Source organism: Pituophis catenifer, unplaced genomic scaffold (assembly GCF_029215685.1).
Source record: "Pituophis catenifer annectens isolate HBS135680 unplaced genomic scaffold, rPitCat1.0.hap2 SCAF_1, whole genome shotgun sequence".
NCBI lineage: Eukaryota > Metazoa > Chordata > Lepidosauria > Squamata > Colubridae > Pituophis > Pituophis catenifer.
Window position 1 is genome coordinate 117,778,073 of NW_027256881.1, and position 16,664 is coordinate 117,794,736.

The 16,664-nt window shown below is 34.7% G+C and overlaps 1 protein-coding gene across 9 annotated transcripts in view; it reads right to left on the reverse strand.

The window, feature by feature from the left end:
* The window catches only part of RIMS1 (regulating synaptic membrane exocytosis 1), a 268,011-nt gene that overhangs the window by 14,199 nt on the left and 237,148 nt on the right, over nucleotides 1–16,664 (reverse strand). For 3 of the 9 annotated variants that reach the window (XM_070954548.1, XM_070954532.1, XM_070954541.1), the window contains 2 exons: nucleotides 12,515–12,655; nucleotides 2,380–2,615 (listed from right to left, as the gene is read on the reverse strand). The exons of 5 other annotated variants lie outside the window; for them this stretch is intronic. In XM_070954548.1, the coding sequence (XP_070810649.1) occupies nucleotides 2,380–2,615; nucleotides 12,515–12,655 (377 nt within the window). The remainder of the gene's footprint in view (nucleotides 1–2,379; nucleotides 2,616–12,514; nucleotides 12,656–16,664) is intronic. One more of the 9 variants, XM_070954557.1, reaches the window with a different exon arrangement.

The window sequence follows — 16,664 nt, forward strand, 5'->3', positions numbered from 1 at the left end:
GAGAAATCATAATAATGTGAACATCTATAACCATGAATATACCTGTTCATTTTTCCCAGATGATATTATAGCAATTTATATCTTCATAAAATATTCATTTGTCTTGAAACAAAAAAACCCATACAAAATCACATCAGCAATGGCTAATAACACTGTAAACTGTATTCACAGTTCTAACACAATTCTATTGTTATTAGTACAGCTATTTAAAATATGACCCTGTCAAGAGAAGTATGGCATTGTTCAGAATTGCCAGCAGAAGCCTCATGTTCAATGAATGGCTTTGTCATCCAGTAGTAAGGCACTCAAAGAAGCTGCCTCACAAATTCTTATTTAATACAATATTCATTAATTCGTTGAATGTGGCAAATCAACTCCCCACTTTCCTGAAGATGAAAGGAACCATAATAATTTCACTATACTAAAATTGTGCTTGGCAGTCAGTACATCAATTTTAAAAAAGAAGACAAAGCTAAGAGTTAATGCCAGGAAAGAAGGAAAGAAGGAAGGAAGGAAGGAAGGAAGGAAGGAAGGAAGGAAGGAAGGAAGGAAGGGAGGGACTCTCTGAATACACTGAATTATAATGACTACACAAACAATGCACCTCTATAATACATTTATCACTCAGTTGAAGCAGGATTTATTTTATTCCATTCATAAATTATATTAAATGTTGTCTCTTCATAGAAAATAAAGAACAAAACAAATTATAATGAGAGTAAAAGTAATGCCAGCTTCCAAGCTGAGCCAAAACATCATTGTTAACTATTTTCTAACAAATATATAAATGATCCAACTCTGCTTATCACAGCAGTCTTTGCTACTATTGCACTGTTTTAAAGAACCCGAAATGTGCACCAATATCAATTAAAAATACACGACTGGTGAATATTTTATGTAAACCATGAAGTAACCCAATCTATTTTCAATAGACCATATTTTTATGAATAACATAATCTTCATCACAATAAATTTTATTACAATAGAATATAGAGTTAAAGATCCATAACTGAGACCAACCGTATCTTTTTATATACATATGTGAACAGACAAGAATGGCAGGATGTCTTCCTTCTTCATGTAACACTTTAATAGAGAGAATGAATGTAGGAAATCAACGCAACGGAGAGGCTCTCGTTTCAGATACAAGTCTGAAGCATTTTTATTTGGAAGTAAAACCCACTGAAATAAATGAGACAATACACTTAATGTCTGATGGCCCCATTCTTCTAAGAAGCATAAAACACAAGATTGATTTGCGAGAGACGCAAAATACCCCAAAGCTCTGGGATGCCTGTTTGGTAAATAGAAAAGTGCATTTAATCATAGCTCTATTCAGAAGAACCAAAATGAGTAGTGTTATTTTGCATACTATTTCTGATATGACCATTCAACAGAAATCTAGATATTAGAAGAGATCATGTTCATGCTGCCACATTGACTAGGACTAAAATACAGTTTTAGAGGTACTGCCCCCAAACAAACTAGGACCATTTCTTTAAAAATCTTGCTCAGGCAAATATTTCACAGAACATGACTTTGAATATTATTAACTCCAGATACTTCCTGTAAAATAGATTGAGCACATATTGTGCACTTACGCATTTTGAGCTGAATATTTATTTGAAAACCAAGCATATATAAACTACCCTGGATTATTTAAGCAGCTGAATTCCATTTACCTTATCAGTGCTAATGAAGTGGAAAAAAAGGCAATTAATCATTTTTTTTTAAAAAAAAAAAGGCAGGATAAAATAAAATAATCCAATCAGAAACATTTGACATACCTGCAGATGGTGATTATCTTGCCGATGAAATCACCTTCTATTAATGTGACTAAGCCCTATTTTAAATCAAGATTTTCTTTTTCCTTTTCTTTCTTAAGCATCAGCTAAGGAGATATACACTTATCAGAATGAGGAACGGATTCATAGATTTGAAGAGAGCTGTGAACCTTAAAGCATTCTTCCATCTCTCTACAGTACCCCTGTTCTTTCTTTAGGCTACAGAGATGAAGCTTTTATGGTTTCTAAAGTACCTCAAGAGAAAAAAAAATATTTAAAAGCATGTTACATAGCATCATGCTCTATTCTTATTAGTTTGCTTGACTGAGCTTCTTCAGGGACTTATATATATATATATGCGCTATTGTTTATTATTTTCAAATCAATACGTTCATTTTTTAAAAAAACATATTATTACATTGTGGGTACTCTAAGTACCTTTCAGGTCAATGTACATCATAATGGGCAAAACAAAATTCCAGAGTTCTTATTTTACAATATTTCATAGTTGACACTAGTGACTGTATCATAGGCCCACAAGAAAATAGCTTCTTCTCAGAAACCTCTATGATCCTGCTACATTTATCTCACTCACCTGTTTGGCTAAGCTGGGATGTGCTTCTGCTTCTGCGAGATACCATGGCAACCACTTTGGCACTAAGGCTTGATCTTCTCTTCTTCCCACCTGTTCCAACTGTCCCAACTGCGGTATCTGATTGACTCCCATCATTCTGTTCCAGCTTATATACTTCTCCACTCACACTTGTGCTCTTTGTGATGATTCTCCCTGAAGTCCCCATCCTTCCGCCTTGCATTTTAGGAGTAAACGTACTATATTTTCAAAGTAAAAACATACATGTACATTTAAATTATGAGTTTAAAACACACTAGTGTTTTCTAACTATATATATATAATAAAATTGGTTTAACTTCTCCTGCTCAAGTCTTGATAGGAAAACTTTCAAACTTCTTTGATACTTTCAAATGCCATTTCTTAAAAGTAACGTCTCCCCTTCCCTAATCAGCTAATTAAAGCAATCCCTCAGTTTCCATGTCCATTTTTAAATTTTAATTAGAGTCTTATATCCCATCTGAGTTTTCCTAATGAAAAATAACTTTCAAAATGAAAGGTTTAAAATACTACACTATGCTATAATTATGACCTTTCATTCCTCCTATTAAGTATAATGGGATACAGAGTTGGGGACTAAACAAATTTGCCATCCATAGAGATCTCGTTTGAAACTAAATTCTAAGGGAATATAATGTGCAATCTAAATAAAGTTCTCTAATAAAGTTATATTGGGGTGGGGGAAAATAAAAAGATACATTTCCAAGCTCCTTCATTTAACTGGAATAAGAACCTGAAAAGAACCTAAAAAAACTGATCAGTCACGAAAGTGTTATTTAAATGACAAAATTAGTATACAAACATTGGAAAAGAGAGTTCAATCTTATTCCACTATGTGAAATCAAGGGCATTTTCTTTGAGAATATTTTGTTTAATCCTATATGCATAAATCTGAAACCCCTAAGGAACTGTTCCATATTATCCAAAAGAAACTTTTTAACTACGTGAAATAAGGACAGTAAACTTCAACATGACATTTGTAGCTATTAATATACTAAATATAATTGTACCTTATTATACAATTCTTTACATGCATATTCAGAATTAGAGCCTATTAAATTAATGGAACTTCCATCTGAGGCTGAAACTAGAGAAAGGTGAAACTGTAAAAAATACCTGAGAAAAAATATTTTGTCATTCGAAAATAGTATACGTTTTCATCTCTCTCTCTCTCTCTCTCTCTGTATATATATATGTGTGTGTGTGTGTGTATGTATATGTATATGTATATGTATATGTATATGTATATGTATATGTATATGTATCAGTATCAGTAATGGGTTCCACTTACTTTCGCTACGGGTTTGGAACTGTGAGTACGCCCGAACCGGGGTGAACCAGTAGAAACCCACCACTGATATATGAGATATAACGATATATATAAAAAGCAAGTAATAGCTGAATGGCAATGTTCTCAAAGACAGAAAACTACAATTTGTCAGCAGAATGTAGCCACTTTTATATTCCATTAGACAACTTATGACCTGTTGGATCATCCTTTCAGAGATATTTCCTTACCAAAATAGAGAAACAGAATAACCATGGTTGGGCAAAAATTAGGGAGAGAGGGAGAAACTTCTAATTTCCTGCCGGCTTCAACATTGATATTGATATTGTTTGAGGAAAGTTGATGGGGAGCATCAGAAATCACAATCATGTAACTGTGGCTGACCACAGCAAAGCTGCAGTGGCCACAGGTTTGCAAATACTGAAGAGAACTTGAAATTTCAATTCCACGAGAGAAATGGGTCTCTTGTTTGCATTCTTTTAACGCATTTGAGGTACCCTCAAAAATTCTTGCCCTAGCATGCACCATTTTGCCTAATTGAAAGTTACAAACAAATGGACAAGAGGTCTTTAGCAGTAAGGATATTGATTTACATGGGACAGTTCTAACCAAGTGCTTAATTCTCTTTTGAAATAAATTGATGTTATTTTCTGGATCTAATTCTTTCTTTCTGTTAATTTTTTCCTTTTGGAAAAAACATTCTGCAGACAAACTTCCTTGCTTATTATCAATCAGTCAATGATTATTATTGCATGTGTTGCATATGCACACATGTTGTGAATCTTTAACTTGGGTAAAGAAAAGATTTATTACACAGAAATCATGACTGGCAATGAAATAAGAAGCAAAAGATGAAAATAAGATTCTTTTGTTTTATAGATAATAAAGGACTATTGTTTGAGCAATTCTGATGTGATCATTTTTTTTCCCAATGAATTTTAACCATTATTTTGGTGAGGTGTGGATATTTCTATCACAGCTACCCTACTTTATATAAGAATTTCATATTCCAGCACAGAAACCCCAAAGATAAAAAAAATGTAATTAGTTTTATAATAGCAGCCACAACATTATCATCACTACTGTCACCACAAAACAGGAAAAAAGTCCGTTCTCTTCCTGAGCCTCAAAGGCAGGACACAAATCTCATACATGATAAATCTAATTTTTTGCTGTGAAACAAATTAATTACAATATTAGCTACGCTTATTATTGAGCCACTATTGTTTTTAATTTTCTATTCTCAAATGCTCTCTACATTGTAATGAGCTCAAAGACTGATCTCTCTTGAGATCCACTTTCTTGAAAATTTGATATCAGTGGAGTTGCACAGCTACAGTTCTTGGTGGTTTTCATTTAAAAATAGACAATTATGAAGAGATTATCTTAGTATTTATTCCTAACCATAATCACCTCTTATCAGAATAAAACTAGATAAGTAAGGAACAACATGAACTAAATCCTCAGCTCTGGGGAAATGAAGAAGTTATTATTCATTACATGCATTTATTCTTGAAATAAATAGTGAAGCTCTTTGCTATACTGCTATTGTTTTGAACGTGTTGCAATTATTAATGACACAAGGATTAGGATGCATGATAGACATATAACAGGCAAAATTTTACAAGACTAGAACTCACAATATCCCAGTCTCTAGCTGGGTGCCTTAACTATTACACCAAACTATACAGTACAATTTCCATCACAATATTAGAAAGAATAACAGCAGAAAATCCTAGAGGTATGTCATTATAATTGTTGTCAGACATTCTGATAATTACATGTCCCAAAGCTCTTATCATAATCCTTGGTACAATAGTTCTTAGATAAACAGTTTACTAGAATTTATACTAGGTACTGAGATGCCTTGGAAAACTACATTTCCCAGCATCCTTTTTTTTTTGACAAGTTTTATTGGTTTTCCCCCAATACACATCCACACATTTTTTTGAAAGAGTATTGACCATATCATATCATATATAATTCATCATATCCAAATATATTTTACTTAGTTACAGTTTCTGCCAGTGTTCTTTTTCCATATTTGTTAATCAAATCTTAATTTTTCTATTCTTATTTTTATAAACAGTATCTTCTTTCACCCTCAAATTCTATTTTTCTATTCTTAATCATATACGGTACATTCTCCTTAATTTTATTTTTAATTAATTCATTCTTTATCTTAATATATTTAAACGTGTGCAGTGTCAGCATCAGCCTCCAACCAAGCAGCAAGGGAAAACAGTTATTAGGAGCTGTCAAAAGCCGGGCGGCCACACGCAAGATAAGGGAAAAAGAACGAGGGGCAGTGATGAAACGGAGTATTGTTACCGAATGAGTGATTGGCCAACTCATAGGTAAGAAGAATTTTTTTTAAAACTTTAAAAGAGGTCCCAACCTGAAATAAGCAGCTAATTGGCATCCAGGAATTTAAAGTGAAGGAAAAAGAATAAAATAAAGAGGAACTTTAAAAAAGAAAGCCCTAAAAGGAGAACTAACTACCTGGATTTAAATTGGACTTGAAAGAAATTAAGAATAAATATAAAGAAAAGGAAATTGAGAGAAAGCATTTATTTAACAACAAAAGGAACTAATTGAAAACAGGAAGCATTACTTTTGTGGATTTACAATTGATACTTTTGCCTGGGGATTGGGGATTGGAGAGAGCCATCTGCTGGTGGAAAAAAATATTGCACTTAAATCAACGTGAGAAGCCGTTTTGGGGAGTATTTGTTTAAACAGCTGCAGTAAGATTACAAAAAGAAGCTGAAAGAATAAAACCTTGAACTGTGGAGACTTAAAGGACTATTTGAATTGGATACTATTGGGAAAGAAGAAAGAAAACAAAAAAGACATTAAATGGACTTGAATTCAAACTATATATAAGTGAAAATAAACATAAATTTAAAAGTTATTTCTTCTTAAATTGAAAATATGGAAAATTGGGAACGTGAGTATGAGGAGTTGAGGGAGATGTTGCAAAAGGTGCGAGAAGGGTTTAAGGGAAACAAAGAAGCAGAAGATTGGATAGAATACAAAAAGAAAGAAAGAGAAAAGATAAATGAGAAACAAGAATATAATGTGGGAAAGAAAATAATTGAAGGAAAAATATAGATGATCACACTGAGATTAACAGTGATAAAATAAAAATAGATAGGGGGGAATATCTCTCAAAAAAAAGAAAAGAGAAGGAAATGGGAAAAGAGTAAGGAGGAGAACTAAAAGGGTAATAAAGTTAAAAATTAGAGAAAAGATGCAGGAAGGAGGATATAATAAACAAAGGAAGAAGAGGAAGAATAAAAGGAAGAAGAGGAAGAAACAAATAAGCGAATAGGAGAAAGGGGAGAAAATATCAAGAAGTGGAATTTCAGGAGAGCGTAAAAGAAAATGGTTAAAAGGGGAAAGAAAAAAAATGTAATAGAAAGGAATTAAAGCAGTGATATGTTGACTTAAGGGAATGGCATTAGTAGTAGAAGTTGTATGTAAGAAACAAATTGGAATAAATATATAGATTACTGTAAAAGGGAATACTTAATTGAAATTAAGACATAAAATTGAAATGAAAGTAAAGAAAAGTGTGCTAAAGATTGAAAAAACAAAGGAAATTGAAGTAAGAAATTAAATTGAAATGTTAAATAAATGATGTAAGAAATTGTTGTAAGTAGACCAGCAGATATAGAAATGGTTTATATGTAAAAATATCAGGAAGTAATTGAAATATTAGGAAAAGAGAAAAATAACTATTGAAATGGAAATAAGAGGTGGAAAGTTAATTAAGTTGAAAGATTTTAAGATAAAAATGAAATAAGTTGAAACATAATGTTAAGAATTTTAAAATATGATGGGAATTTTGAGGAATATATGCAATAAAGGGAGAGAAAAACGGTAATGCTTGGACACCATAGAAAAAAAGCACTGAATTGAAAATGAATATAGCAATAGAGAGAGATAGAAGGAGTAGGGAGATTGAAGGAAGGGAGAAGGAGAGAGAGAAACAGAAGAAAGGGAAGAGGAGAAGAAGAAAGGAAAGGGGAATAAGAGTAGGATTGAAGGTTAGATGGGGGAGGAAAGGAGGAGGGGGATAAAGGAAGGGGAAGTAGAGAAGGAATAGGAGAGGGGGGAAGAAGGAGGTAGGAAGGACAAAAGAAGGGAGGAAGAGGAAGAGAAAGAGAAGAAAGATTGCTGTAAAACAAAAAAGATGAAATGGAAGAAAAGCATCCCCGAAAACTACATTTCCCAGCATCCTCGATGCACATGTCCTCTCAGGCCATCTCCATCATGACCATCAACCATCGGTGCCTCATCTCTATACTTAAATTCTGAGGGAAGGAAAGATTATAGAAGCTTCCAGTGATCATAAATGAGAATCAAACTTGGGGAAATGATTTTTTTTCTGGTAATTGAGAGATATCTTGATTTGACTGAGTCTATCTGAATCAAGTGAAAATTTTACTGCACTGCAATCCAGAAAACCTTGTGGTAACCCTGTATGGCTACTGAACAATGTCCCCCCCCCCCCCACCGGCCCAATAATGGAGCAATCTTATTAGCCTGCTTAGCCTGCAGGACAATTAACCTTTGAAAACTGAAGGTTTCGAAAATATTTCACAGGAATATCTCAAAAAGAAGGAAGCCCTTGAGACATTTATAAACCTAAATTAGTTTTCTATTTAAGGGTTAAGTTAAGGATTGCTGAATAACTGCTTCTAGTTCTGAAGAGAACATCACAATTTGTATGTGAAATAGCAGGGACATCTAGAACTCAAAAACAAAGTATCAATCTTCAAAATTCATGTCCAGATTTTTGAAGAACCCCAAAGCAGATTTAGATCTTTCTGATGGATTTAAATTATTCTTGAAATCATGTCTTCCTTATCAGAAGACATCACAGGATTAGGAATCCCATCAACACTGAGAGAAAAATCAAAACTAACTAAAAGAATTAATGTGGTCCTATCAAAAGCTGAGCTATTCAAACAATCAATCTTGTATTTTGATGGCACACGCAAGTTACACTTCCCTGTAATCTTCGTTGCTTTATTTCAATGATATGATGCAACTGAATGAAAATAAAAAAGGCATACTTTGCTTATTGTGGGACTCAAATTGAGCAGCAAATTAAAATAATACTCATTATTCTAAGTTTCTTAAAATAATGTTTCAATATGTAGATCAATTACATGCATACATACATATAAGCATATGAGAATACTCTCCCCTCAGATACTGTTTAATATACAACAAATATCACATTGAAGGTGGTATAATTTTAGTTTGACAAATAAACTTATGTATTTAATATCTGTTTTGTAAAATGACTCACCTATGCACTCTATGAAAATACATCTTTTCTGGAAATGAAGGCCAGCAGCACAATAGCTTCTGCACAAGATATTAGTCACTATTTTTTGATCTTGTTGATCTCTTAGCATGGAATCTTATTTCATATAATTCTTCAGTACAATAAGAAATTAGCGATAGCTCATGGGCTTCTTTTTAGACCATACATAGGTCTGTTGTGGTTTGTTGACAGATTTCATCAATACTAGTAAGTATGCTTTCTGCTTTCTCTGTTAAATACTACTACTGTGAATCTGAGTTTCTATGGATCACTTTACAAGAGGGTGGCTCATGAATATTAATTTCAGAGCAAGTAGCAGTCCTGGACCAAAGAGAAAGATAATCATCTCTATTTAATGAGGAACATCATATTTCTAAAAATAAACTACCCTGTTATTCCAAGTGTCCCATATTTAAGTGTTATTTCAGAATGTCCTTTCAGTCAATCACAGAGAAAATTCTTACCTTGAAAAAACAAACCAATTAATATTACAATCCTATGCAAGTTTTCTTATAAACGAGTTCTGCTCAGTGAAACTTAATGAGTAAATATTTATAAGAGTAGCATGTAAGCAAGAACTATTTAATTTTAAACCAAATGAAGGCTTCAATTGCATTGATCAGAACTGTAGACATTTACAACTTTATTTCTGTCTGCAGCTCTAACAGTTGAACTATCTAGTAATAAAACTTCACTGTTGTCATCTTTCGCGATTGGAAAGTAATTTGAGATTCACGCTATAATCAAGTGTTGAAGAGCACACAAACTGCTGAATATTCCAAACAGCTACTCAACATGAAGAATAATGAACATGATAGTGTACCAAATAATGGTAGACATATTATGTGTCATAACCCTTTTGGCTCAGGACACTTTTGCAAATGGCTGCCATGGATGAAATGGCCAGTCATCAAAATCTTACTGGAGGATTTAGTAGTTACTCCTGCTTTAATGTTCTAAATCTATATTTCACCATTTCATTTACACTTTGTCATTTTCTAGGCATTCTTCCAACAAAACAGTGTGCCATGTCTAACCACAAGTTTTATTTATTTACTTTTAACTTGCCTTTATTATTTTCATAAATAACTCAAGGCTGCAAACATACCTAATACTCCTTCCTCCTATTTTCCCCATAACCACCACCCTGTAAGATGAGTGGGCTGAGAAAAAATGACTGGCCAAGTTCACCCAGCTGGCTTTCATGCCAATGGCAAGGCTAGAACTCAGAGACTCCTACTTTCTAACATGAAAACCACTAGACCAAACTCACTCTGTCTCAAACCATAATCCCTACATTTGGATTCAAAGGCAAAAAGATACCTGAAGTGTGCTGGAGTAGGCATGTAGCACAATCTTGTAGCAGCAATCTACAACTGAAAAACATTCTAGTGAAATGAGTAAAGGAAGTGCCAGGTAACAAGCCCAATTCTTTGCTTCAAGGATTATTATAATTATATTTTTATCTAATAATTGTGTGTGTGTGTGTGTGTGTGTGTGTGTGTGTGTGTACATGTGCAGGTGAGAGAAGTGGGGGAGAAGAAGGAAGAAAGAACGAGAACTCACAGCAGCAGAACATATCTAAACTCGGAGACTACAGTTGGTCCAGAATGCAGCCGCGCGAGTTATAGTGGGTGCGCCTAGATACACCCACATTACACCAATTTTCCGCGAGCTGCACTGGCTCCCTATTGATCTCCGGGTGCAATTCAAGGTGTTGGTCATTACCTTTAAAGCTCTATATGGCTCAGGGCCAGGCTATCTTCGAGACCACCTTCTACCACATAGTCCCAGAGACTGGTAAGATCCCACAGAGTCGGTCTCTTCCAGGTCCCGTCAGCTAAACAATGTTTGCTGGCGGGCCCGCGGGGGAGGGCCTTCTCTGTGGCTGCCCTGGCTCTCTGGAACCAATTACCTCCTGAGGTCCGGACCGCCCCCACCCTATTGGCCTTCTGCAAAGTGGTGAAGACTTGGCTCTTCTGGCAGGCCTGGGGCCATTGATCTCGTTATAATGATCTTGTGAGACCCGGCCACGAATTGGAGTGCATGTGTTTTAACGTTTTTAAAGTTTTTAATGTTTTAATGTTTTTCTTTTTAACATTTTTATGGGATTGTTCGCATTGTTTTATTCTTTGTTGTAAGCCGCCCAGAGTCCCTTGGGAGTTGGGCGGCAGAGAAATGCGACAAAACAAACAAACAAACAAACAAACAAACAAACAAACAAACAAACTCTGGCTTCCTTTTTCCTCACAACTACAACCCTGTAGTGTGGGTTGAGATGAGATGAGAGTCAGTGACTGGCCTGAAGTCACCCTACTGACTTTCATCCCTACGAGAGGTGCAATCCTCCTGGTTTTTATGCCTTAACTACCATATTATCCCATTAATATAGAGAGCTACAAACTGGCTCTCTATATTATACATTATAATGGTAGCTATCTCACCAGTTGTTGGTGTCTCTCCAGAATTCTTCTCCAAATCTCCTGAAGATGCTTTTTTGTTAGTCCTCTCCACTAAACTTTAAAATGTAAATTTTAATTTGTTTTTAAACATTTTTAAAATTATTGGGTGTTTTAAATTTGTCTCGGCCAAATTGTTTAATTCGGTTTTATTCTGTTTTTAAATTTTGTATTTATGTGTTTTATTCTGTGGCTGTTCACCGCCCTGAGTCCTTCGGGAGTAGGGCAGTATATAAATCCAATAAATGAAAATGAAATGAAATGAGATAAACAACCACTGTATCTGATCACTAACCTTTCCTTCAAAAAAAGGGAAACACATCTCACAGCTTAAATGAGGGTGGAAGTCCAACGAAATATCCTTTAAAAGATGTGGTCACTTAATTCTATCTCCAATAATTCTTCTCTCAATAGTACTGGGTTCTAAGTATGCAGACTAGAATATATTCAGAATTACATAGTGAATGTGTGTGTATTTTGCATTTATTCCTTGGAGGAAAGGCAATAATGCTGCTCTTCCAGCTTGACGAGACCAAAAAGAGTCATTTGATATTTAACAAAGATACACAATCAGTTTGTGTTTATCATGAGTTTGGATTTGTGCTCTATCCATTATGATATGTAAATTGTTTTACCACTGGAACTGACATGATTCTAAACATTATGAAATATAGTACTAAATATTATGAAAATGGTGGAAAACATATCAGAGATGGTTCTATCATTATACAATATGAGTTGTCTCCTCCAAACCACAGATTTCGAGTGAAATAAAATGGAGGATATTATTCGTTATTAAATGTGTTACTATAAAATCTTGACTCCCGGTGATGAGGAGGGAAAAAAGAGATACGAGATGTTTAATTTTTTTAGGCACCTTTGGTTATTTACGATAGCAACCAAGCAATGCATATACATCAGTTGAAACGTATGTCATTCTTCCAAACTAATGAAATCATGACATCTTGGGTTACAGGTACAAATTCACAAGGGAAAGAAGCTAGCTTTTACCTCACGTCAGCAACAGTATGCCTTCTTTTCTTGTCTTCCACATTCTTTTTTTTTTCACTGTGCCCCGGCTTGTCATCTAATTCCCATGAAATCCTCCTGTCTTTTTTGCCATCAACTTTGCAGTTCTCTAAGGATTTTGATCTTCCCATAGTCACAACATGCAGGCATGCAAAATTAAATGAAGATAACCCAAAATGAAAAAAAGGAATTATGAAGTACGTGTTAACTGTCCCCATATGTCATCTCCAACTGCATAGCCACCCTTGATCTCCCTTCCACCACCAATTTACCTCAACCCCTTTTCAAATCCTATATTGGCTTAACTTATTTCTGAACCTCCGCAATTTCAAAGGTGTAGACTTCAACTCTTTAAGAGTATGGCTTGGGAATTCTGGGAGTTAAAGTCCACATAACTTGAAGTTGCTGAGGTTGTGAAACACTGGGTTAACCACTCCATCTGACAAAATTAGTTGCAGTTTACAAAAGCTTATGCCTTTTAGAAAAAATTGTTAGTCAAAAAAGGTGCTTAGACTATTGATTGGGGGTTCCAACAAATTAACAGGTCTCTCCTTGTGCAATATCTAGCTTTTGGGTGTAACTTTAACAAACGAAAGAGAGGGAAAAATATAAAATGTTTGATTGCAAAATCACATGTTATCTGAAAGCAGGGTTGTGAACAATCGATGCCCTAAGCACAGCCCAACAATAGAGCCCTTTGGCCCTTCAATTGTTTAACTGATAAGACATTAAAACTCAATAAGAGCTGAAGGCGAAATAGATTTAAAATTCAGTATTCTTCCTGGCCATCTCTCAGGCAAGACACCAGAACTATATTAAACTTTTTTTTTATTCACACTAAACAGCCATAAGTAATAGAACCAAATATTTAGGGCAACAGAAAAAAAATGCAAATTTCAACACTTCTTAATGTGTTTTAAATAAAATTGTTGTAAGAGAAAAATGGAAATACAAAAATTTATTGCCAAGTATTTTTAATTACCCTCCCAAAGATAGCTAAAGAGAAATAACCCTTCTGTTGGTGCCATAAACAAATGCGTTTGTTTGCTTGCTTGTTTGTTTGTTTGTTTAATGGTTAATCCAAGACTATTTCAAATGCAAGAAGGGCCAGGTTTGCTGGTTATAAGGGAAGTTTTATTTTTTCTTTCTTGTTTCATAATTTATAAGTCTTTGTTCAGTGCTATTTACTTAATCAGTTAAATAAAGAAGGATTCTTCAAAAAAGTAGTCACACTATCACATAGTTGAAGTCAGATAACTGAAAAAGTTCCAAATTTATCAGAAACTATTATGGTTTTTTGTACAGAAACATTTCTTTGTACAGAAATGAAGCAGACTACTATTTGACTTGCTAAACCATAATTCTTATACCTAAGAATTGTCATTTTAAAATAGGGTAAACCTGCCACATAGTAATATTAAAAATCTTATTACTGAGAAGTATGAGATAAATTATTTGAATAGCAAGCAATGCATTTAAATCTTGCTTAGTCTCTTTAAAAAGAAATAAAACTGCTAATTCAGGAACATTATTGCAACAGCTTTACTTGGAATAATTCCAATCAAGCTTGATGGACGTACTTATGAATAGACCTGCATAGGATTATACTTTCAATGGGTTTCTAAAAATAAATTGGATATTTCACGATTTGTCTAGATTAATAAAATTCCTGCAGGCTATGAAATACTTTTTTTGCATTAGTCCAAGAGAGGCCTGTAACTCTTCTGAATTTGCTTTTTCAACTGAGACTCCCAAATTCTGTAGAGGGAAAAAGAACAATGGAATACTAGATCATATGTCTGAAATTTGTTGAGAGGTAACAGAGAAATCCTAGATTTCTTCCTCACCTTTCTTAAGTAATATTCTATGCCATTTCCCCCCAAAGTGAAATAATCGGATAGATGAAAAAACGAAATAGTTGATTAAAGGGTTTTTTGGGGGAGGAAGGGGGAGGGATAATCTGGTTCACACTTTCCTAAAAAGCTAAACATGTTGTGTTATGCCTATAAGAGTTGCCCTGTATCTTAACATATATTGTTTATGTGAAAGAATGTGCTGTGATGTATCAGATACTGAAATAGTCACTCATATGTCTGCAAATCCAAAATTACTTTACAGTGTACATCTGATCATTCTGAAGCAGTTGAAAATATAGATTATGTGCTTTTTCCTGGATTTATAGCTCTGGCTTGAGGAGCAGCTGGTAGCGGTGTCCAGACAGGCCTTTGTAGAGATTCAACATATGCCAGTTGTGCTCATTTCTGAAGCACAACTTCAGAACAGTCACTCCCTATCACCTGAAGGCTCGCTTTGATCACTTTGTGTGTCACTTGCTGCAATGTACTCTACATGGGCCTACCTTTGAAGATCACTTGGGAGCTGCGGCTGATCCAGAAAACATGGGAAGTCATGAGCATGCATATATGCTGATGTAACAACTATGTTCTTTTGCACTTGTTAACAGTAGGTTCGGAGCAATTTGAGATGCTGGTTATCCCTTATAAACTCCTTCATGGTGTAGGGCCTGGCTAATGTCAGTCTCCTGTGATGCCTATCTATCCTGTTTAATAGATGAAGATGAAAGAGTTGTCATTTTCTGGGCCCCATCAATTAACAATGCAACCTCATGGGACCCAAAATGTAAGCCTACTTTGATGTGAACAGCATCTTTCCAGAGATTTGTGTGGCTCCTACCCTAGTCTTATTCAAATAAGCTCTTAAAATGTAGTGCTTCCTCAGGCCTCAGTTTACATTACATGATAAGCTTCTGATGGATGAGTTCTATGTTAAGAACAGGTTGGTTTATTCTTGTGGATTTATTTTTAAGATTGTATACTGCCCAGAACTGCTATGGCGTCAAGTATCCTTAAAAATTTGATAAATATTTGAATGACATGCCACAACAAAATACCGTAATAGATTTTGTGTTGCTCACAGGAAATTACCATACAACTAGGCTTAAGTTTTAAGAAATTCACAGATACGATGCAGAAGAAATATTTCGTGAAGCAACTTAAATATCCACACTGCTATTTTTTTTTATTAATTTGATTTATATGCCGCCCTTCCCCGAAGACTCAGGGCAGTTTACAATGCGTTAAGTAATAGCCTTCATACTTTTGTATATACCTACTTAGCAGGGCTTTCGGGGGCCCCCGCAAGTGGTGTTCTTTTTTATACAAAGTCAGCTTATTGCCCCCACAAACCGGGTCCTCATTTTACCTACCTCAAAAGGATGGAAGGCTGAGTCAACCTTGAGCCTGATGAGATTTGAACTTGCAGTAATTGCAGGCAGCTGATGTTAATAATAGTGCTTTAGTCCGCTGCGCTACCAGGCTCCTAATTTGATCGTGATTGTTCATTAAATAAGGATAGACTTTTTAGATGAAATAAAAACTCTTGTTAATTTTAAGGGATGCCTTTTACACTGACTATTAATTATTAAATATCGGCTTTATTTTAATAATGGTTCTGATATGTTAAACTGATGTAAGATCAGTTTTATTTTCAGCACAAATCTAACATTACTTCAAAAAAACTTATTTGACTTTATATAGTTTGTAAATAATATCTATATATCTTTTTGACTTTTACTGAACAGAATAACAGAGTTGGAAGGGACATTTGATGTCTTCTAGTCGAACATGCTGCTCAAGCAGAAGATACTGTAACATTCTAGTCAAATGGTTGTCCAATCTCTTTTTAAAAACCTGCAGTGATGGAGGACCCACATCTTCTATGTTCTTTTTTGTGGCCCTGCTTTTAGACAACTATTTAAAAACTCATACAGCAAGTGTAAAAACTTCACCTACATTGAACTTGCTTGGATGGTAGTTACAGCATCTGCTTGAAATTCCTGCACATTTCAAAGGATCTTTGCAAATTAGAATTTGTTGTTTTTTCTGCACTTTCTTTGAACTCTTGATATTGATTGATTGATTGATTGATTGGTTCAATTTATATGCCGCCCATTCTCCGGAGACTCAGGGCGGCTTACAATGCGTTAAGCAATAGCCTTCATACTTTTGTATATACCTACTTAGTAGGGCTTTCGGGGGCCCCCGCAAGTGGTGTTCTTTTTTATACAAAGTCAGCTTATTGCCCCCACAAACCGGGTCCTCATTTTACCTAC